General features: G+C 34.9%; 1 protein-coding gene across 2 annotated transcripts in view; it reads right to left on the bottom strand.

The window, feature by feature from the left end:
- The window catches only part of LOC123308591 (tyrosine-protein phosphatase Lar), a 39,997-nt gene that overhangs the window by 9,656 nt on the left and 5,903 nt on the right, over window positions 1-24,438 (bottom strand). Inside the window, exons 2-13 of one of the 2 annotated variants that reach the window (XM_044891323.1) lie at window positions 14,613-14,723; window positions 13,953-14,228; window positions 11,726-12,010; window positions 10,894-10,899; window positions 10,670-10,770; window positions 8,981-9,173; window positions 8,553-8,840; window positions 6,373-6,669; window positions 3,374-3,513; window positions 3,113-3,315; window positions 2,925-3,058; window positions 1,560-2,864 (exon numbers count right to left, since the gene is read on the bottom strand). In XM_044891323.1, the coding sequence (XP_044747258.1) occupies window positions 1,560-2,864; window positions 2,925-3,058; window positions 3,113-3,315; window positions 3,374-3,513; window positions 6,373-6,669; window positions 8,553-8,840; window positions 8,981-9,173; window positions 10,670-10,770; window positions 10,894-10,899; window positions 11,726-12,010; window positions 13,953-14,228; window positions 14,613-14,723 (3,339 nt within the window). The remainder of the gene's footprint in view (window positions 1-1,559; window positions 2,865-2,924; window positions 3,059-3,112; window positions 3,316-3,373; window positions 3,514-6,372; window positions 6,670-8,552; window positions 8,841-8,980; window positions 9,174-10,669; window positions 10,771-10,893; window positions 10,900-11,725; window positions 12,011-13,952; window positions 14,229-14,612; window positions 14,724-24,438) is intronic. The other variant, XM_044891331.1, reaches the window with a different exon arrangement.

Here is a 24,438-nt window from a genome sequence, read left to right as displayed (position 1 = left end):
TTGTGCGAGCAGTCAAAGATATTCCACCCCATACCATTATCGATCCTCCCCCGAAACCAGTAGTATTCAGGAAATTGCACTGAGCATATCTTTCATGTGGACGTCTGTATACAAGGGAACGTCGATCACAATGGTAGAGGCAGAATCTAGACTCATATGTGAAGAGAACTCTTTGCCTAGTTGCACACACACCGATTTTGGACGGCCCGGAATAAAATCGGCCGATATTTTGTCGGTAGCAGTTGCTAGCACACTAACCGGATTTTTACCGTCCAAACGATCAGCCAACTAAAGTCGACTGAAATGGTCATTAAAAACATTTAACTCAAGAAAGAACTCCTTCTTGAGTTCAATGGAAAACAATCGGTGCTTGTACAAACGTGTACTTAGTCACGTACGCCACTACATCCCGGTATTGCCGGTATTGGACGGTTTCTCACCGGCATTTTACCGTCACCGATCAGTGGTCGGCGTATGTGCCAGGTCCCGTTCCCACACGTGGTTCACTATTGGAATTTGGACGACCGATATAAAATCGGCCGTCCAAAATCGGTGTGTGTGCAACTAGGCTTTCCCAATCGGCCCCTTTCCAATGGATATGCTCTTTCGCAAAATCCAAACGCGCCCTTCGATGGGCTGGGGTAAGAGCTGGGCCTCTTGCCGCGACACGAGGCCTTAAATCATATTCTCTGAGGCGATTTCTTATTGTCTGAGTGCTAATTTGCACCTCATGAGTTTGCTCAAGCTGAATTTGAAGGAGGCGAGCGGTTGCAAACCGTTGTCTCAACGAAGAAACTCTCAAGTAACGTTCTTGAATGGCAGTTGTTACCCGTGGTCTACCCTGTCCTGGTCTTCGGACATTCATACCTGTCTCCCTGAATCGCTGCAACATTCTGGACACACTTGTATGGGAAACTCCAAACCTTTCTACAATTCTTGTGTATGTCCACCCTTCTTCTCGCAAAACTACCGCTTGGGCACATTCCTCTTGGGTCAAATTGCGTGTTTCGCGTTGCATATAGCGATCGAGTGTAGAAAAACAAACGAAAGAAAAACTATTGATCACTAGAATTGATCGAGAACAACTGATTTCAGAATGGAGCCAATACATTCAAAATCTGATAATATCATCTTTTTTTATTCCTGCTGGGAAAAAACATCTGTATTGAAGAAAACCGTTGAAAGTGGATAACATATGCATGCATAATTCTGATAAAAATAATTATCATTGAGAACACCTTCAGTTGTAGAATAAATTTGAGATTTCCATAATGTTTTTTGCGCAGTGTAGATGAAAACCTTCATTAAGAGGTATAATTAGATCAAATAATATGCTCCACGCAAGTACAACATTTGGGAACATTCATTCTTGTCGAATGAAATATTTGTATTCATCAACGTCGGTTGGGTTATGAAGAATTACCAGATATTTCAATCGAATCGATTTTGCGTGCGAGTGTTTGACGAATAGTAAACTCGAAAAAATTGCATCATATACCGCAAAATGATGAATTTTCAATTTTGCTTTAATTTTTGATAAATTAACATGAATTACTCACCTAAATGGAATGTATAAGGAATACTTCTCTGGGGAAACTTAGCAGCGATAAATGGTAAATTTGGTTGTTCCGCGATTTTATCCTTATTCTGAATAAGATTGTCAGTTAAAAACTGATCCGGATTTTTATTTACAGTTTCTGGGTCTTCCGGTACTACAATCAGGAAGTAATGACTTATAGGTCCATATTCTTCAGATGCTTGGGGTAAGATAACATCTATTTCCTCCCCATTAACAACACCATAGAAATCTGGTTGAACCATAGGTTGAGGAGCCGCCATCTGTGTAGTAACAGTGGTTTTCGTAGGAGGACGGTAAGAATAATCGGTTGGAATGGCACTAACGTTAACATTATAAGTCGTAAATGGTGACAGTTCATTGATTGTGTAAGATTTAACACTAGCATCCAGAAGAATTTCAACTTTAGGAATATTTTGAGTTTGTGTAATTCCTTGGGAATCGACAAATTCCTTCAAAGCGTCGAAAGATATCTTATATTTGATAGGGTTCAGTCTTATAGGTGGGCCCCATGATAATGTCATTGAATGAGTAGTGACTTCATGTGCTCTCAAATTGAGAGGAACATCTTCGGGTTTCACTTTAACTGTAACAGTCTCTGATAGTCTCCCTAAGCTTCGATTGTTACTCAAAACGCCAGCAACGGCAACTGCATATTGTGCATATTTTTCTAAATTCAACAAATCAGCTGATTCTGTTTGACCTACTTCTTTTCTTTGCCATTCATCTAAATCTGCAACAGCTGTCATTGTATAAAATATAACATAACCTACAATTTTTCCTCTAGAAGGCACTGGTTCCCACCATACTTCAACACTTGAATCTGAAGTAGCAACTGCTTTTACCGACATTGGAGCTCGACCAATGTCTCGTTCAGTTGTGATTGTCATTTTCTCACTATAAGGTCCGGCTCCTTGACTTGTGTATGCTTTGATATGAAAAACATATTCAGTATTCTCCTCGAGATGAGTGAAAACTGCTTTTGTAGTCGATATGTTCCTGGTAATTATATTGTTATGATCCGTTTTTTTATGAAACTGTATATCATATTTGAGGATTCTTCCATTACGATGCTCCCTAATTGGTGGATCCCATGTTATGCATACTACATCTGGTGTTTGAAATCTGTAAGTAATATTAGACGGAGGACCAGTTGGTGGACCTTCAGGTGTATTCCTGTATTTTATAGCCTCTTGACCAATACCTATGTGATTCTGTCCGGCTACTCTGAATTCATATTCTACACCTCTCTCCAAATCATTTATTCGATATGTGTTGGTATGCGTTCCTGAAAGGGATTTGGAATTTAAAATCAAATTGTATATTTGGGTAAAATTGATGCCAATACCTTTGAGAGAAACTTCCTTCAGTAACTGATCTTTCACACCATATCTTAACCTATACCCTTTCAGCTCCCCATAAGTTTGAGATGGTTTGGACCATTCTAATTCAATTGTAACAGTTGGTTCCTGTTCGATTACCCTAAAAATAATTGTAATTTAAATACTGCAGGTAAAATTTCGGTCTTATCCTTACTTCAGTGTAAGAGCTGGTCTGTTGGGCACTCCACCAGGAGTTCTAACATTTACAGGATTACTCCTATCACCATCACCTTTTCTCGTGAGTGCCGCTACCTGAACCGCGTATGTAGTGTCAGGCTGTAGTCCAGACACGTTGAGTTCTAGGATAGAGTCGTCTAGTACGTCAAATTTCATTGGTTCATTCAAAAAGTTTCTCCCCTGTGGAAAATATAAAAGTATCAGTATTTGCAGGCAGTTTTAGACGGACTGAATTTACTTCATCTTTGGTTTCTTGAACGTGCACATGATATCCAAGAATTATTCCATTCCTATCTTTTGCCAAGGGGGGACTCCAATTCACTTTAATCGTAGTAGAATTGATTGGGGTTACTTTGACGTCTTGTGGATCCCCAGGCACTGTGGAATTATTATATAAATTAGGAAAAATATTTGGTTATGATATGTAAGGTTTTTGAGTAACATGCAAAAAAGGCACCTCTCGTTGGTTTGTCAAGTTTTCAATTTTGCCACTTCACTCATTCATTTCACAAAATCTAGAAACATTTGAATACCAACACACGACAAAATTGTCAAAATAATTACCTCATCCAGAAAGATTGGAACACAAGAATTTCATTTTAAATTTCATCTACACACAATTAGCTGAAAAATCGAAATATCCGATAGAGCTGCTTGTGTAGATCAAAAATAAAAATTGATTTCTGTTGATGAACGAGCTATCATGAAAAGTTTGACTAGTTTGAGTTCGAACTAGTTTGAAACATGTTTTCCATGAAAGCTCTAAAGTACACCAGCAAAAAGCCAAAAAAGGTTCATCTACAAAAACTTCTATAAATATCTACCAGCACACAACAGAAAAAATACTCACTCCTCGGTACTGTAGCCGCGTTAGGCAAAAAGTCAGAGAAAAAAATAGTGATTGTAAAATCGTTACAACACTATCACGTCAAAAATTATTCATAGGTATATCAAAAATATATATCCGCTACAAAAATGCTTGAAGGATAGTTGAAAAATTCAAGATAGACAGGTATGTATAGTATTATTTACTCACACACATGTATTGATTAAAAAATTTCAAAATATCATCATAAAAATTTCTTTTCTTTATGGGGTTGAACGGATGGATTGTGTAGGATGTTGGATTTTCTGAAAAAAGTGTCGAAAATGTGTGAAATGTATGATTTGTCGTAAGTGGTCACTTGCACACCTCATTTTACACACGGGCTTCAAAAAATCGTGCCAATTGTTCAAAAATATTTTTCACAACATGCAGTAAACTCATGAACCACACTTCGTTTAGTTTAATTAATCAAGACATTCCCTAGATGAATCCTGAATGAATTTTAGTTTTATTACTAGTTTTTCTTTTACGAGCATTGCATTATAAAAATTAGTATTGGTATTCAAATGCGAAATTACTCACATAGTGCCTCAGATTTGGTAGATTCAGTGCATATAAGGAAATCAAAAACTCATTTCACTTACTGTTTTCATTTTCCGAATGAAACCTTTTCGTTTTTTGAATTCTTATCAAGTGAATAGTTTTTGATTTTCGTATATAAATTATGCAGTTAACTTGAAATTATTTAGTTTCAAAAGGCAAAAGGGGTTTTAATCACTTATTAAAACAACTCCTTCGTATATTTAGTTGTTCATTGAATATAAAGATTTGTAATAACGAAATTTTTATTTTGTACTAATATTTTGAGGTTGACGAATTATGCTACATCCTCCTCATGAAAAATTCCATCAACTTTAAGTGCTGTGCTACATATACATAGTGTGCTAATTTTTTCACTGTCAATGAAATGTTTTCATATCACACTCAAACACTCAAATCACACACATAAATGGTGCAAGTGTTATTTCAAACACATAGTGAATTGTGAACAAATTGTGCCATATATTGAAGAGTGCGCAATTCACCTACTTGATGTAAGTGCTGTCTAGCCAATATGGGATAAATGATAGGATGGGAAACCTTTTCCATTTCAGGAATACGAAATTCTGCACTTTTTTTTTTGAGAGGTTTCCACTGGGTTAGGAAAAGGTGAGAAGTTAAGTAGAAGCATGCTGGGATTGACTAAAATACCAAAAAGGGTGCATAAAACTAAAATTAAATACTTTGTATAAAAATAGTGATCGTGACTCAAAAATTGTGCCATTGCAATAATGCATCTTTGTGCAGAGTGATAAAATGCAATCATTACATGTGAACGTGAGTAGCTAACAATAAATCATTGAAAAAACAAAACGTACACTATAACTCAAAAATATATCAAAAATGAAAGAGGAAAAACTTTATCAAAAACCTCTTCGCAGCTCCTGCAAACGCTTTTGTAGACAGAAAAATGTTGATTAATATCATCTCAACATTAAATGTAACGAATAATGAGAATATAATAACAGCATAATATGAATTGACTACCAAAGTAATTGTTTTCGACGAAAGTTTGTATATTGATATCTACTTACCTTGAATCCACTAAAAGATTGTAGAATAAAATAACAACTGAATCTTTTTTTAAATCGACTTATCTTGTGATTTTATTATAATGTAGTCTTTATTTATACTACTTTTCTTGTAGATTGTTGAAAATTACTTTGTTAGGAATTCAGATGCTGTTATTATTGTAATGTCTAACGATTTTCAACTAGTTGTTACACAAAAATTCCATAAGAGGGTAAAAATGCTGCAAAGATTACAAAAATATAGCACCGGCAAAAATCCTCCTGGTGGGCTGCAATGGTTGAAAAAATACATTGTCACACATATCACAGAGGATATGTCAAAAAGACTACCAACTACAAAAACATAAGAGTGGAAAATTAGAATTGAACATAAATAGAGTAAGTTGACTTACTTAGGAAGTTGGATTAATTTACGACAGTACTGAACAGAAGTAGAAGGAATGTTTAGTAAGGTTTAGGAAAGTTATTTTTAAAGATTTCAGTAGTTAGTTCACCAATCTAAGTTCTCTGGACCCTCAGTTGACTCCTTAACAATGATTAGTAATATATAGAGACTAGGGATAACTTTCATCTGAAGAAGTAGAATTGAAGAAAACAATAAGTTTGACTGACCAAATCGTTTAACAGATTTAAGTTATCCTTCGCTCGACCACATGAAAGATACCACTAAAAAATACCATATCCCAGATGTCCTAATTAACAATGATGACAAGATAAATACAGTTATGAATAATTAACCAATAGCCTCCTCTTATTTAGATGGTAAAATATGAAACGTACCATCTTCATAAGTTTGAACGGTGATCGGATATGAAGCAGGCCCATCTCCTACAGAAGTCCCAGCCAATACCCATATACGATAAGCAGTCCATTTCTTGAGTTCGTCAATAATAAAGGAAGTATCATTGAGTCTTGTAACAGTTGCATCACTATCTGATCTATCTGCTTCCACAACTTGAAGTTTGTAGTAAATAATATTTCCGTTGCTTCTATTAGTTCGGGGTGGACTCCAAGAAACTCTAATAGCGGTTGGACTTACCGCCTCCCCTTTTACGTCTGTCGGTGGAGCTCCAGGTACTACGGTGGCATTTAGCGTTAAGTTATGCCAAAAGCATATTGCCTAGCTTAGTTTTTCAACTGGTGTGGATATTAAGAGATCAACAAAAAATTCTACTACGGAGTTGAAAACAAACACATTTCAAAAATAACATATTAATAATAAAAATCAAAAGTGGAAATGTGCTATTAGTACAAGCTGATGAAAGAAATTAACATAAGCTTTTATCATTTATTCTCTGGAGATCTATACCAATAACTAATATGAGAAAATATGAACTTTATTATGGAAAAAAGCATTTTTGATGATAATGAGAATAATAGAATATGATTTTATTGGAGTTATCAAGTTTTAAATGAGTCATTGAGAATTCTGATATTCTTTTGTCGATTACAGCAATTTCCACCATCAGCATGACATCGTGACTTGGTGCAGTGCTTTTTCAAATTAATTAATATCCACTGACTATATTACTTCATGCACAAATGCACTTGACATGAAAAATTCCACACTCACACTGACAAAAATGTCCATTTTATTTACGGAGGTGTTCAATAATCTGCTTTTATAGATGAAACGTTTCAATTTTGAAATGAGATACGAGAGATACATGTTGAGTATTCACAGGTTCCAGATACGCGAAATATTATCGAAAACTGTTTTGAATTCATATTTCGACAACATAAATGTCGAAGAAAGATATATTAATGGATAATTTGCTTTGCAACTTTCACATTTCTCACATTATAAACCTTTTTCAAACCTATCACGTTCTTTCGCCAATTGAAATGAAATATGAATTGAAATATAAAATAAAATAAAATATAATAAAAATAGATACAATACAATAAATGGATGCTAATAGAATGGATGTTAATAGAATAGCGAGGATTGCAAGGGATGGCCGACCCCAGTCACGACGTCCTCCGGGCAGGCCACCAAAAAGGTGGAAAGACTCTTGGACCTCAATCTCACAGGAGAGTTGAAATGGGACTTACAGGCCTAAGGCCTAAATTGCGTGGAAGAAGAAGAAGAAGATAATAAAAAAGGGAACATCTATTAGCAGATAGCAATTCTGTGAGCAACAAGTGATTTTTATTTTGTTTTATTTTAATTCTCATGTCATTTAAGTTACTGTATAATATAACCATTGTGCAACCAGTTTTGGAAAAAGCATTATTTTTCGTAATAAGCTTCGCTCGTTGCGCAAAAGAACGCGAAATACGAAAAAGAGTGTTTCCCAATGTGTTTCTAATTTTGAATAGGATTGCGGACATGCTACAAGTCGAAATTTTAAAGCTATGGTGCTCAATAATTAGTACTTAGCTGTTTTCATATTGAGAAACGGTGAAGATTTTTAGTTTTATTAATAGCTTTCATGAATTCATGAAGCGGCGTGTGCTTGTAGCGCTTGTAAGTCCTCAGGGTCTAAGCCAGTGTAAAGTGTATTAAACCTACTGATCTTCCAATCTTCGGAGGCAAATCAACTTCTAACCGATCATCCAGGGATACTGTGACTTCTAGTTATAGAATTGATGTCACAGTCTTCAGAGTGTATATTTCCAGTATTTCAATTTACGAGAAATGACATCGGATTTGGTTGCTAGATGCTAAATCCTAATTTTTGACTGCAATATCAGAATCACTTTCGATTAAAATGTGATGCAAATACTTGTGTCTATAATGAATTATGACATGGTAACGAATACAAAATTTTCTGTTATATTATTGTTTTGAATAGGAACTACTGTGAATACTCAACGTGAGTAAATGAAAATTTTTATTTTCATTTACCCAATCTACCTTTTCATCAAATGATCAAGAAGTTGTGTTAATACGAGATAGAGAGAACAAAAGCTCTGCTAATATTTTTGTTTACGCATGATATTGTGTGATGTCTTACCATACTGCTTTGTACGAACTGGTATTGGTGGTGTAGTAGCGCCTTCTCCTCTTTGTGACCTTGCCGCCAACCATACATAATATAAAGTGTTCGGATAGAGTCCCGTTAAAGTGTAACTTTCAGAAATAGGTATACGTCTATGATGCTTTTCTTTGGCGTAAGTATCGTTCCAATAGAGTTCATAACTAACTATACTTTCGCCAGAATGAGTTGGTTTGGTCCACTGCAATGTAACTGCTGTTTCGCCAATATCTGAAGCTCTCAAATTGCTAGGTTGACTAGGGACACCTGTTAAAGTATAATAAAGGTGTCACACGACAAATAATAGGTTAATACTTCAGATATAATTATTCATGCATTGAATTGGATCTATTTCTTGTAGCTTTTTATGAAATGCAGAATACTAAAATTCTAATTTTTGATACTACCTTGCTGTGTTTTCACATGTACAGGCGCACTAAGTGGCCCTGGTCCCACAGAGGTGAAAGCTTGAACTCTTATGGTGTATATAGTGAGTGGGGTGAGTTCGCTGATAGTCGTTAGCTGATTGTTGTCGACAGTTTGCGACTTCCATTGTGCCATTGGAAGATTTGGATTTGTTGTGTAATAAACTTTGTATCCCTGCAAGTTATTCGAATGATAAGGAAAACTCAAAAAAACACGAAAAGGTACTATGATATTAATAATGATCGTTTCAAAGGCTTTAGGCTTTTCAAATTTAGTTCTTTTTACACTGCTCGAAAATTGAAGTGGATGATTTGCATACATGCTTTGAGTATTAAACCCCCAATGTTACCTACATATAATTGTATTGTATTGTATAAAGGGAAACAAGAAACAATTTTGTATATGTACCTATACTGATGTATTAAGTTAGATGTCAACATAAAGTTAACCTGCCTGAAATGGCAACACTAAAAGCAAGATTCTTTTATTCTGCAGGCTTAAAATGGTTGCTTCTGTTACAGGCATCTTGAAATCAAAGTTTAATATCGGGTGGTCTTCGTAGTACTCTACCTCATTGTATCAATGAGGTTATCAATGAAAGTTTAAGGAATGTTTTGCCAAATGTCTGTTGAAGCATTGGTGAGCTGTTGTAATATCTGCGGTTGGTCAGGTAAGCGGTATAATCGCTGTGATATCGCAGATCAGACATGTTCAATACAGTTTCGGTCTGTTGAGGCAGCGGGCCAAACTATTCGGTTAATGCCACGCTCTTCTATGCGGTCGTTGATAATTCTAGCCCAGTGTTGACGGGCATTATCATCAATTGACATTAAATTGTCGCCTCTGTCTGTCGCAAAGGGAACAAATATAGGTTCTACAATCAAATCCCGATACCTTATCGCTGACATGATAAGGAAAATAAGCACCTATTAAAACAAATTCCTCCCCAAAACGCACATTGAGCACAGCTAACCGTATTAGCCGATCTTGTGCGACGTTTGTGGCTCTTGCTCTTCCACCCCCATGAGTATATACAGTACTTCCACTAGTACGATAGCGATTCCACTCTCTACTAATTACACTTTGCTGAACCCGTAGACGGTTAGCAAGTTTTTGTTGAGTTGAACCTTCGTTTAACCAACACACTAATTGTTCAAGTTGGAAGGCTTCTTTTAGTGACAATTAAGCATTAAGCCTATTATCATACAAACGGATCACACAAAACTCCATACAGCCACAGGATATTAGTTTTTGTAATTTTTCTTTAAATCCATTGACCGCACCAGTGCTGCACTAGTACAAGGTGTTCGGAGGGGGAGTAGCGATATGGAAATCATTGACTGGCGATGCTGTTAGCTTCATGTTGATGCCTAATTAATATTCAATGATAATACTAAAAATTTGATTCATGTACTAAAACTGATTTTTCTCTAGAATATCTATTTCAATTTTTGGGCAGTGTGAAATATCATTGAAGCCATTGTTTTATGAATACCTATTATATTCGTAAAAAGTTAATTTATGCATATAATCATATATTTAGTTTTTTACAAATGATAGTCCTTCACGTTACACTAATCGGACTTGAAAATTTCAAACATAAATAACGAAAAGAAATAATTTAGATTGGCCATGAACAAACTAAACTAAATGGACTTATAAATACTCACCAGTACTTGACCATTCGGTGTTTCAGGTTCATCCCATTGAATAACCATTGTACTAGAACTCAGTGGACGAACTTCTACCTTTCTGGGAGCTGTTCCAGGTTCTGAAAGTGGAAATAAAACGTAGATTCAAGGAAACACGTATGAAGATACATCTAAAAAGGCCAACAACACCATCATCTCTAATGATTATTAATCGTTTGGAATTAGCAAATAATAGTACTTACTGCCACCTTCAATGAAGTAAGCTACAAATGTGAGAAATTATTGTTAGTTGGCAAAAATTTCGAGATCAGACTTTCAACTCACGTTTAACAATCCGATCATCCAAGTAGGAAGTAATAAAAAAATTATGTTAGAACAATTTGCAAACAAGGTTTATTCGAAACATTCGGCACCAAGTGTTTTCAAATATGAACTATCTCACTTCGAAATTTTGGGGTGAGCGTTTCAAAATGGCGCATGTGCTGGTCACAGCATTATTTGATTTTTTATCTCAATGTTTCCATATAGAACGAAAAACTGTAATAGGATTCGAAATTTATGAACTTGGATTGAACGCAAACGAATCAAAGAATGTTAGTTTTGAATATCTGAAGAAGGGAATAGCAAGACAGATATTTTGCAAGGACGATTAGGTGTCGATTGAAAATCGATATTTTTCGGAGGATGATAATTCCCATGAGGCTTTTCATGAAGAATAATGTTTTCTTCCCTAGAGTGAAGGAAGAGTTAGTATCCAAAAAAGTTTCGAAATATTGAGGTGTTTAAAATAAACCTCTAGGCTTTACATTTAGTCATTGGTCCAGCTTTCTTAGAAACTGTCGCATGAAACCATGGTTTCTTGTAATATTCTGAGTAAATATGGCGTCCGAATTTTGGCCACTTTTTATTCCACGTATACTATACACGAATATTGAATAGGAAGTGAGTTGAAATATCATATATAATCATTCAAATCAGTCTTTTGTGAAATACCGGATACTTTTCCGCCCATTTCATAATATTTGTTCTATTCGAAAACACTTGGATATAAAAAATATCATGAACGATTTTTACTTGTTTCGCCGGTGGTAACATTCACTGGTGCGCTTGGTGGTCCTCTTCCGATGTTGTTAACCGCAATCACATACATTTCGTACTCCGTATACGGACTGAGGTTTCTAACATGATAATGCATTGTTATGATTCCTGATATCTCGCTGAAAGCTTGATTGGCATATTTCGGTTTGAACTGTATCACATAGTATTGAAGCTCCTCCATGCCATCGTAGGACCAGGTTAACCTTACGGTGGTTGCAGTAATCTCGGACACTCTTACGTTAGTGGGTGGACCGGGTAATGCTGAAAGATTTGCGAAAGGTAAGTCAAGTATTATGAAAATGTAACAGGGGCGGTTCAGTTCATTTATTCAAGTATCTACTATATGGATCTTTATCGAACCACTGATGATGATTGAACATGAAACCACCCAAAAAGAAACTGACCATGATGAAAATGTCACTGGATATCAAAAAAATGGTCATTTCATTATTTATTTTTTGCGAATACTAAAATGAAATTGAATAGGATTAAACAGGATTTTGGAATTGATGATACGGATTCTAACAGACCACTTGACCTGAGAAACTATTTTGTGTTGAGATCCATTGTCTACATGAATAATGAATTGAAAAATTGTTATTTATAATACAAATGAAACTAGGTTTAAAAATATATCCTTACCAACAAAATTTCTAAAAAGAGGTCAAAGAAGCTATAGAATTGCCGATGAATTTAAAAAGTGTCAGTAAAAAAGTGCTTTTTAAAAATTTGAGAAATATTGTTAAATTTTCATCAATTGGATGTATTTACCCTTTTTTGTTTACTTTGTATATACAAAATATTGTTAAAGATATGTATGTTGACTAAGGTGGGCAATTGATTTTATTGTGGTACAACAATGAAAAGTTTGTGGTTCTAATGGTTGATATTATACCTTTGCTATGAAATTTTAGTTGAATTTTTTTTTGATATTAGTATTCAATAGCCAAACCACCACCATTTTGTGAGATTACTTCTTTTTTGAATCTGGGCAGGTATGCCTATGTATATTATATAATAAGTTGAATTTCTTTTTTAGTTTTCAGGGCCAAAGTATGTACGGGCAGTTATGCCTCCTATAGGTTCTTGTATGTGTAAGGATGTTTGGAAATAAATGAATGAATGAATGAATGAATTCGAAACTTAATAAAGAAATGGAAATTCTACATAATCTGTTTTTCTGAATTTATATTTTCACCTCCTGAACAAATTTGATCAAGAATCAAAGAGGTTAGGTATGATTCTTATGAGATTATTCTAAAAGTACTCAGTCGTTCTGTGTTTGAAGATTCTTTGCACAAGATAAAATTTAAATTATTTTTACTACTAACTGAAGAGATTTAGTTCTTTCACTCCAGCACTCGAACCTCTTGTGAAATATCCTCTACACAGTGGCGTAACTAGAGTTGAACGCATGGAGTGAAAAATAATATCTTTCCATGTAAGTGTATTTTTTTATTGAACAAATGTTTCAGTAAAATGAAAGGTTATTTCATATGACTTTTTTTTTATTTCATCCTCTAAAGCCCATTTCTAACAGCCGAAATTTCTCTAGAGAATTCTCTACAGAATTTTGATAAGAAAACGGCAGAAATTATTTTAATATTTTGTATGCAACTGAACAAAGAATTCTACCGAATGTACGTATGTTACTGTAGAGAATTCACGGGTAAATTCTCTAGAGAATTTTCGGCTGTTGCAAACGGGCTTTACAATGATCACCAAAAATTACATTCAAAGTGTATGCAAGACACGTTACAAAATGGCGCATGTGCCGGTGAGATGGTGGTTTTGAGTAAAAAGAATGGCTGACTCATTGAAACTTAACGAAGATTTAAATTACACATTATTTGTTAAGATACGATATCCTTTAGAATTTTGAAGTGAATACTCTTGTATTCGTATTCTAACCAGCAGTCAATAACAATATATTTTCCTTTCTGGCGTTATAATTTTTTGGAGGAATAATTAGTCAGAATTATTTTTCTTGTCATGCTCGTTTTGAAAATCCAGAAATATAAGGATGTTGAAAAAATATACCCCCAACCTTTTAAACGGAGGTGAATACAAAATATATCGTTGGTTGATGAACTATGAGAAAAAGGTTTGATACTTGTTCATTTCAAATATGATTTCATCTGTTTTGTACCGAATTTTTCACCTGACCTATTGGAAATCATTTCTTAATCTTTTTTTTACTTACATTGTACTTTTACAAGGGCAACAGCCTCCAAGACCCCAAGGGCACTGGCTGCTACGCAAGTATAGTTGGCAGATTCCCTTATGTTTGAAAGTTGCAATGTATTTTTTCCAATTGGTAGCTTATCCTCGGGTGTCAACTCTTGGGTGGATCCCTTTCTCCACTTCACATACGGCATAGGGGAGCCGACAGCCACGCATGTCAAGTTTAGGTCAGCACCCAACATAACCTCTGTTACAGGAGGTGGGGGAATGGAAAATTGTGGTGATACACGACGTACTGAAAGAAAATATGAGAAAATCAGTCGATTCTTTTCAATTTTCGGTATATTTCGTCAAGATTGAATTAATTTCAAGGTGTCTTTGTGAAAGAAATCGAATATTGAGTGATTTGTAAACAAATTTTACCACCTTATAAATATTTGAAAATTTCCTACGATATCGATGAATGGTCGAAATTCAAACTACGCACGAGCTGTTAACAATGAAAATTCCATACGGAAATCGGTGTTTATCTTGAAACTCGTACATTTTGCCATGTAAAGAATAAAAATTTGCTCGGCGTCGAGCAATCAGAGAGATTGGATTGATGTTTGCATTTCTCCTAACTCGGGGTGGGTGAAAAGACGAACTTGAGGGAATCTATTAGTAAATGAATCCTTACCCTTAACGTAGAGTATGGCTGAAGCTGAATAATCGACCCCAATCGAATTTTCAGCAACGCATTCGTACTTGCCATGGTCCTTCTCGTCGCTATTCTTTATTTGCAGGGAACCTGGAAGATACGAGATTAAACAATATTCACAGATATATCGAACGCTGACAATTAAATTATCTATCACTAACACTCAATGATAATAGTATATGATTTATGAAAAAATGCTTGAACTATGAACTTCATCTCTTTGATAATGAGGCAAATTTTTTGGTGGTATTTAGCTAAACCTGCAACACAACACATCTGTGGATCTTTTAAACAGGGTTGTATTCAGCCAAAGTACATAATTTTCAAATTTCACAGATACTTTTTAATTTTTCAACATCAAATTACTCGAAAACGGCGCATTATACGGGGAAATATGAAGAATACTTTTATTAAACAAAACGTTCAAATAATCCTTTTATAGCGTGCAACTTCTTGTGCGAGTGAAAGACTCGCTCTGTAGATCAGAATCGGCAAATTTTTTATGAGATCAACTCAAAACTTACACTTCACAGATTGGTTTCCTTTTCTATTTTAACATAATGGAGTTTTCTTGTTATCTTTTTTCTTTGCAGTTCAGTATGAATTCTCTATTATTGAAACTTGTAGGCTTTCCACTTCCATACAAACTAATCCGTATATGATTTTATTTTTCGAATCATCGAATCAAAGTCTACACTTCTGAGGATTTGATTGGTTTTCTCTTCTATTTGAACATTAAATTATGATAAATAAAATGGACTAACGAGTTCTCTTTTTTTTCCTTCCTCTTTCAGTTTAAGTTCTCTGTCATTGAAACTTATAGGCTTTTTACTATTATACAAACAGATAGTATATAATGTACGTTCAAAAAAATTCTGTGTCGAGTAGGCTATAGACTTTTGAAGGTTGATCTCCTGTGACTGAATGTACTTGAATTATTTCATCTTCCCTAAATGTGAACAAGGATGACATTAACATATATGTCGTAGTTTTGTATGAAAAGAGGAAAGGCATTTTTTAGGAAGAAGTTACTAGTAGATTTCTCTCAACGTGCAAAAAGTATTTCTTTCATTGAGTCTGATCACAAGGATCCAAACAATTTGAAAATGTTGGAAAAATTCTCAGTAAAAATTTCAACCGAAGTTAACAATTTTCATACGCAAGGGGAATGAATCTTGAATTAATCGAGGTATTATGTTAATTTGTGCTTACAATTATGTAAAAGGTTTCCACCTATTTCAGTAAAATGAATAAATCACAGTAAAACGAATAAATCAATATGTTTAATTCTCTATAAATATTGAATTGATTTGGTCGATATTTGATGAACATCCAAACTAAACTAGAAAAATTGAATTACACGATTTTCATCAGAATGAGTTTCAGGTTTCAGTTAATACGTCTGTATTAATTTATTTATTCAATACTGTCCAACTGACATCATCGATATACAGGGTTAGAACTATTTAGAGGCTGACTATAGGAATATCGAAAACCGTTAAAAATAAAGGGTGGCTTAAATTACAAAAAAGGAGTACACCAGTATAATCGCTATATAGGATTATGAGTACACACCGAATTTCGTGTAGTTATCTCCAAAAACAAATGAGTTATGAAGAAAAAATGATCTTGATTTTCAGTTTTTCGAGATATCTCAGGATCCATCAGAGATATTTGGAAACTGTTTACACCCACCCACTCATCCTTGAATAACGCAACTTTTTCGTAATTTAAGGTACCCTGTATTTCTAACGGTTTTCGATATCCCTGTAGTCCCTCTTTGAATAGTTCCAACCCTGTATAATCATATCACATAACAAAGGGTAGGTAATCAACTTTTTCAATATTGTGTCAATCTCGATATTTTTTTCTCAAAATCTTGTGGGGTTTTCTATACTCCATTCACTTTTATTTTAGCACTCGGTTGGCCATGGAAATTTGACACATCACTCTGTATAGTACGAAAATGTGAGGTTATGAAGCTTGTCAAAACATTTTTGGTTTTAAATCAACGCTATGTTGCCCGTTCTACGTAATAGTTTCTGTTATTACGTATTTTATCACGATGTCGAATCTCTTCGGAAAATATGTGACAACATAATTGAAGTTTATACAAACTGATTGAAGGCATACCAAATCCAGTTATTTGCATGGAAAATACAGGAGATCAGTATAATATCATAATATGCACTAGCATGAGGAGAGTTAATGTTCGATATCTTCTTTGGCTAAAGTTTGAATGCGTTACATCAGTTGAAGATTTCAAAAATATTAACCCGAAGATGAAATGCATATGATGCAGTGGTTGGGAATGGGTACCTCCCGAAGGAATTAACAGATAATTACAAGCATATCAAATTCTTCAACAAAAATCATCTAGCATCAATATAAGTAAAAGGAATTAAAGGAAGTTTCAATTCAAGATGAACTTCATCTTGAACAAAAATTTCACATGAATAAACAATTAACTGGACAACTGCCGTGTATTTGTGGCTGTTCATCTTAATACATTGATATAATAATAATAATTTGGTATTTATTGGTACCTCAAGACATTTACAATGTATAGGACAAGTCAAATGAAAAATCAATTTTCGGGAACTTATTTTACGATGACATTAATCGAAAATCCTGTAGTAAACTTTTTGCATTAATTCACTAAAACATAAAATTATCAAATGCCACCACTTTTTTGGGTCTCCCAATAGAAGGAAATTCTTTGTCATCCTCTTCATTCGCAATCTTTTTGACTGTTGAAACATTCAGATGAAATATAAGTCGTTTAGATTCAGATGAATTCTCTTACATTGAATTATTTAGTATTGTGGATTTTAGAAAATCAGGGTATAACTATTTGAATGAGAGGACCTGAATTCTAAATAGCATTTCCTAAAACCTTGTCTCTTTTTTCAATCACTTTCGGCATTTTCGTAATAAAAATTGATATTAGTTGTGGCAACGGCGTTATGACATTAACGAGATTTCATGAGTGCCAACCTTACTCCGTTCTAGTTACATAAACTTGAGAAAATTATTTCATGGCCAACCGACTGCTAAAATAAATCTGAACGGAGTATATCATGGTCGATCACTTCCTTTTTTATTTGAACATACTTGTTTGACGGAAAATGACAAAACATCGCGAAACAGTATTTAGGAAAAACTGACAATAATCTACAGCAACATTGGGATACTCTATGAAATCACCGGAACATTTCTGAATGTAATACCATGTTTATAATTTGCTGATAATTTTAATGCAACAACAAATCTTCACCTGGAAAATGGTGCATGACAAGCTAAGAGTTACGCTTAGACACGGAATATCAACGTTCAGAATTCCATAGCCTACATGACGACGAATTTTTTTGAACGCACATTAATAAAATCATTGCTGGATTTCTGTTCGGTATTAAAGTTGAAAATCTTATTATCAAATCACTCAACAAATTTTCGATGAACTATCGTAATTTTCATGAAACGCTCTTATTCACGAAAATATTGGTCAGGTATTAACATTTTACCCATATTTTTTATTGAACTTATATCAAACATTGAATTAACGAATTTAACAAGTTTTCCGCTAGTTTAACGGTCTGCAGTATTACTCCCATTCCATAAACCCTTATACCCAGCCGAAACTTTATGGAGTGCTAGACTTGAGTACACAGTGAAAATCCTTTCTGAGTTTTTGTTCCATTTACATTCTTCACGCGAATAAGTAAACAACGGAGTTGTCGACCCGAAACTTCCCACTTTGTTCTTCAAGTTTTCGACATATTTTTCCAGTCCCCCGTTACTCTTCCTCTAAGTGATTAAGGACATCATCAGGACGTAACTGACACCGACGAAGGTGGGGAGGATGGAGGAACCGAGACCTGGGTATATGCAAAGCACTCTTTCGGTGCGATTTCCCGGACGGCTAAGTTTGCACGTATCTTCGGCTTGGCGCACCCAGGGGACCATTAGCATCAGCTTCTGCCTCGGCCCGGGATCTTCGAGATCTCTTCTTGTTCCGCGAAGCGGCTGTTGATTGGCTATTCGCTTGAATAAAATATTCTTTCGTAAGACGTTGATATTTTTGTCAGTTTGAAACTTCTACTCCAGCTTTCTATGTATAAATTCCAATGTCCCACGCAAAGTGTTATGGATATTTTCCTGAAGTTTTCTTCATACAGAAAATCCCTTACATGGGCAATGAAAAATTCCGAAAGGAAGTCGATAGCAGAACAAGACCTTGTTTACAAGCGAAACTTTTAGCCATAATTCTGCGCCTCTCTGTATTTAAAAAAAGAGATCCATTTCAGAGAATTCAGAGAAACTATGGAACTCAAATTCATTGTACTTTTCCTTGAAAACGCTACAGTTTTAGAGATATCGATTTGAAATTTGAACATTCAGAGCTTCCTTGAGACCTTGTGGAGCCTACTGAAACTGAAGGGAATCGGAATTATGGTCTAAATTTTCACAAAATTTTCCTTCTCTAACCTAACCTAGCCATCTCTTATCATCAGCGAAAATTCGTTCAACAAGAAGTCGATTACAATTACAATAAACTTCCTGATGCCATAAAGCAGCTTAACGGAAAGAAATTTAAAAACAATTTGAAAAATATTCTACTTAAAAATACCTTAGACCCGTTTGCACCAAACGCACTTAGTTTAAGTGTCCCTTGAAATGAACCCTTAACTTAAATTACGTTAAACTGTTAAGTGACATTTAAATGGCTAAAGCTAGCCTTAAATTTAAGCGCTCCTGTAATGACCACTTAGTTATTTAAGGGCGGGATTCTAACCTAAAATAATTTGTTGAACTCATAAACTGGCTGCAGAACTGCTGTGGTTTTTCTAATAACATCAAGTACCTTTTATTTGACAATCCATTTCATTATCAATAATAATGCTAATTCAGCAACAAAAAGTTGTCACTCTTTGATAATAATATAATATTTTACTTGACACTGAATGACAGGACAATAAAGTTAGGTTAATGAAATGACAACGATCATCTGTAACCGGCCAACCAATGAAAAGGCTTTATTGGGCTAGAATGAAGTTGCACCAAAATTAAAAACTGAAATATCACTAGATATGAAAACTTAAGGGCCCCTTACTTAAGATTCTGTTAAGCCGCAGTCGTGCAACTGACAATAAAATTAAGCGTCCATTAACTTTAAACTACGCTTAGTTAGGTACTCATTTTAAGGGGGATTGGTGCAAACGGACCTTATACTCTCTGGAAGAGTTTTTCCAAAATTAAATTTGAAAAATCTGTGTTTTCTGACGTGACATGTGATGTTATGGAGAGAGAAGGAGAACGATCGCTGCTTTGTGACCATAGATTTTTTGTCCCCAAAAATATGTACCAATAGGGTAGTTCATGCTTTTGCCAACAGGCGCGCTGGCCATCACGGGATGGCGAAATTTTGATTTAAACTAATTGTAGTTGGCTGAGTGAATTGTCTTCCTGGTGACATATGATTAGAATATTATTGTTTTCAATTTTTAATAAGAGAAAAACCATGGTGAAATGTTGAAGAGTGCGCTAGTGTAAAAGTGTTTTGACATCGGAAAGAAAAGGAGAATAATATTTCCGAGTGCAGTTTTGGGAGAAAATTTTAAAAAACCTTACCTCGAGAATCGACCCGAAATAAATTTGTGTGTCAAGAGCACTTTTGCGATGAAGATATCAAAAAGATGATGGATTCATTATGAAAGAAATCGAAATTGTCATCCCTCGTGAGAAGTGGACTCTTCTGAATAAGAATATCTAATCAATAAAACTACATGGTTCAGAAGTAGATATTCTTGAAGAATTTTGTTGGCATAACATAATATATCGTTTATAACGGTTCTCAGCTGAGTATCGGAAACAGAATCTACTCTAATACCTAAGTTTTAAATCTGAGATTGCTACCTTTTGTTGTCTTGATGTGTACTACTCCTCACTGCGAATTTATATAATTTTGAAGATTACAGTAAACCAACTAACATACCTCTTTTCAATAAACAATGATAAACAAACATAGGTAATATTTTTTTGATCAGTGATTTCTCTTGAATTTCATTGATTTCGTCATTTATTATGAGTGAATAAAGCTCATAACATAGTCCCCTTTATAATATGATTAGTATTTTATTGCATATAATTCAGAGAACTCATATTTAATATAGATTTGAAGAAAGGTATTTGAAAAATCATCAGAAACGATGACACATAACCTAAAATAAAATGAAGGCTGTTCATTTAAAATTGAGGCTAAAATCCCCACCCATAGAACTATAAAGATAGAATTATGTGTCCCCACCCCATATCGATAAATGAAGCGATCGCAGCGATCGCAGCGACACCTAGCCTACGTTCCCCGTTTTCGGGGACACATTTTTAGTACGGCGATCGTTCTCCTTCTCTATACTCTCGCTGGCTGTTTTCGGGTTCGGCTTTCTGACAGTCCGAGAATTGTTCTAGAAAGTCCGAAAAGCCGAACCCGAATACAGCTCATATGTAATGTATTCATGTTGAAATTGAATATTATTATTATAAATGAGAAATGTCAAAAATTCAACCTCTTTCTTACGCGGGTATTTGGGGGAGGCGTAAAAGTGGGCAAGACTGTTAACTGTCAATAATTTGGTCCTTCGTTATAAAGCATAGCCCGTCCTCGGACGACGAAAAGGTTCCGTTCGTCCCGTGATTCCCACAACGTTTTGCACCTTTCGCCGAAACGGCAAAAATAGCCAAAATTGAAGTTTTTCGGAAATTATTTTAGGCGACTTCCCGGGCTTCGATCTCGACGTATATGGAAAGAGTGTTTCACTAATACCCAGGAGTTGTCACTCCTGACGCCACCTGAATTGGAAAAAAGTGACAAGTCTCCGTATTAAAGAGTTATATAGAGTTCTTTACAGTGATGAACCTAAGTTTGTATACTTGTTATGAAGGGTGGAAAATAAAAATTTATGTGCGGTACGAACACATCACTGTAAAGAACTCATTTAACTACATTATACGGGACTTCTTCCCTATTCAGAGTGTGTTAGGGGTAGTAACCCCTTCGTGAAGCTTCATTAGTCAGGTTAATGAATCCTCCTCGAAAGTTGATGTTCAAATTTTTCCACTTCGCTAAACAAGGTGAAAATTTGAAGTCGTTCAGACTCCACAGATTTTGACAGAGTTTTCACTATACATATTGAAAACATTTTTTGGATTTTTTGTTGGAATAGTCATATTTCTAGGCTTCACAATGATCAGTCACTCGGCATATGTTCCCTATTGACATTGTCGAAGATTATAGAGTACAAAGATGGGAAATGAGGCGTCTAAAGCGAAGTGAGGCCAACATGTGTGTGTCAAGCGTGTTTTTGAGACTAGTTAAATAAAATATTAATTTTTTTCTCGTACCGCTTTTTGTTTATCTAGATCGATCTAGTTGCTGATTATTGAATTTTTTTCGTCTTATTTCTTGGTGAAAACACCAGAATATTGTTCAAAAATTATTGAATGGTGGAGAACTGTGGATCAAATAATAAAATGGATTTTCCGAAATTAAGTTTTTCACTCAACTAAGGAAAATGGAAGCCTAAGTATCAAAACTCGTAACATGTGAATCGGTCATTCATTGATTCTAATTTTCAGTGCTCCGAAATGGATAAAATTCTCAGGGCGTTAAGACAATGACTACACTACTGACTGCAGTCAACATTTTACTTTCTGCAGGTCAATTGAGAACTGTTCATCCACGTGAATTGTTATATGCAGAAAGCATCGGGAAGCGGGTGACTGTTAAATTGTTGTTTGGAAAGTCAAAACTTTATGAAACCTGCTATGAGTGTTTTGTTCATTCATCAATCAATTTGTATATCGTGTCATAAAGAGGCCATATCATAAAAAACATAAAGAAACTATACTGACAGGCAAAAATACAGGTCTTGTATATCTCTGTAAGGTTTTTTTAAGTGTGGTTCCTGAAATTTTATGAATAATACATATGTACATATGTAAAGAACTGAAATGTGTATGCTATGATGGTATATTGAATATTGGTTCATATTAATTTCTGATACCATAAATTGTACAAATTCAACCAAGTTTATCAATTCAAAACAACCTATTGCAAAGAAATAACACATTCGACGTATAGCAGATTACCATTTACTTTTGTGTCCTAGTCAAAGCTTTATTTGTTGTCCATAATTCCAATTTTTGTAAATTTTTTATATATTGCAAATGAAAATATAGCACATCCAAGAGCGTTTTTCATCAATATTAATTGATTCCAAACAATGTTCCGATGAAAACTAACATCCTGATCACAAAACAAAACCATACTTTTGTTATCAGGATGTTAGTTGGTTGTTTTCTGGTTCAAACAAAGTCAATTCAATACTCGGAATAGAATTCGAATTTCGCGCCCCTCAATTAAAAAACCGTAACTGTTATTGAACAGTTTTTCTGTATTGAAAGTACGTTTTGAGCGCCATCTCATTGTCAAGTGTGTTTTCACTGACCAAAATGTAGTCGGTTTTTAGTACTAGAGATATGAGGTCTTTTCCTATCTTTCTACTCCATAATCTTTGGTTCGGGTGTCTACAGGGCCGGATTAAAACCACTTGGCGCCCGGGGAACAGGATATTTTTTCGCCCCCCCTCCCCCATATTACAATAATGATCATTCAATAACTAAGGAACCTGTAGAGATATTTTCATAATGAAGTTTTTTCATCGAAAAGTAAAAGTCAGCAAAAATCATGAAGAACATATGATACAGTTAAAAAAAGGTGAATTGAAAACAACTTAGGAGTTTTCAATTCACCTTTTTTATATGAATTAGGTATCGTACACCGACAGCATAAAGTAAGTCAAGGTGTGTTCTGTGACCGAAAGTATATATGACGACTGATATCGATCGAAACCGTATGTTTCTATTATTTGGAATCGGTTTTCTCTATTTCAGTGATTTCCGTATTTAGATACTGTTACTAACAATGAATTCGCCCCCAATACTGAATTGAATTCGCCCAGGGCAATTGCCCTTTTTGCCCTGGGGTTAATCCGGCTCTGGGTATCTATTCCTCCTTAGGGGTTGAACCTACAAGACGTTAAATATCACCAAAATGTTTTTGTAATAATTCTTCCATTTCCATGTAAATGATACCATATTGTCACACTCGGTGTAAGTATTCCCGTACACAGTATCAACATCAATAATTCGAAATCTTAACATTCACGTATGCCATCTGATTCAAATTTAACATTTCCAAGTGGAGCTTAGAAAAGATATAAATGGAATTTATTTCGAGTATGCAACAGTATTTCCGAACGGAATACCGAGTTTGTTCGTCATGTTATACACATCTAATGCGACTTCATATTAGGCTTTATATTAAGTACGTGAGGCGTCGAGTCGAGGATGGAACATTTGGCGTCGTCGAACACGAGCTGGTGCTAAACTATTCCAACCGAATACGGTCTCGGCTTTTCGGATCCCATTCGATTTTGAATATACCGTCTACGTGTTTTATTTAACTTCAACAAATCAAATATGGGCGCTTTACTGTTTCATTCATCGGAGAGGGACGCGCCACACCGAAGGGTCTCTATTGAACGTTAAAAATGGAAATTCAATCTCATTTCGGTAGCACGGTTTGATCTGTTCGATTTTATGCCACAAATCCCAAATAAGTTCGATGCACGATGATGGATATCTGGATATCAGTGAACGAAACGAAATAAGTATACTCCATTCACATTTATTTTAGCACTCGGTTGGCCATGAAATAATTTTCTCGAATTTTTGTAACTATAAC

The sequence above is a fragment of the Coccinella septempunctata genome, chromosome 1, assembly GCF_907165205.1.
Source record: "Coccinella septempunctata chromosome 1, icCocSept1.1, whole genome shotgun sequence".
Taxonomy (NCBI): Eukaryota; Metazoa; Arthropoda; class Insecta; order Coleoptera; family Coccinellidae; genus Coccinella; species Coccinella septempunctata.
The sequence above is the reverse complement of the archived record's forward strand: the minus strand, read 5'-3'. Positions and strand labels throughout refer to the sequence as shown.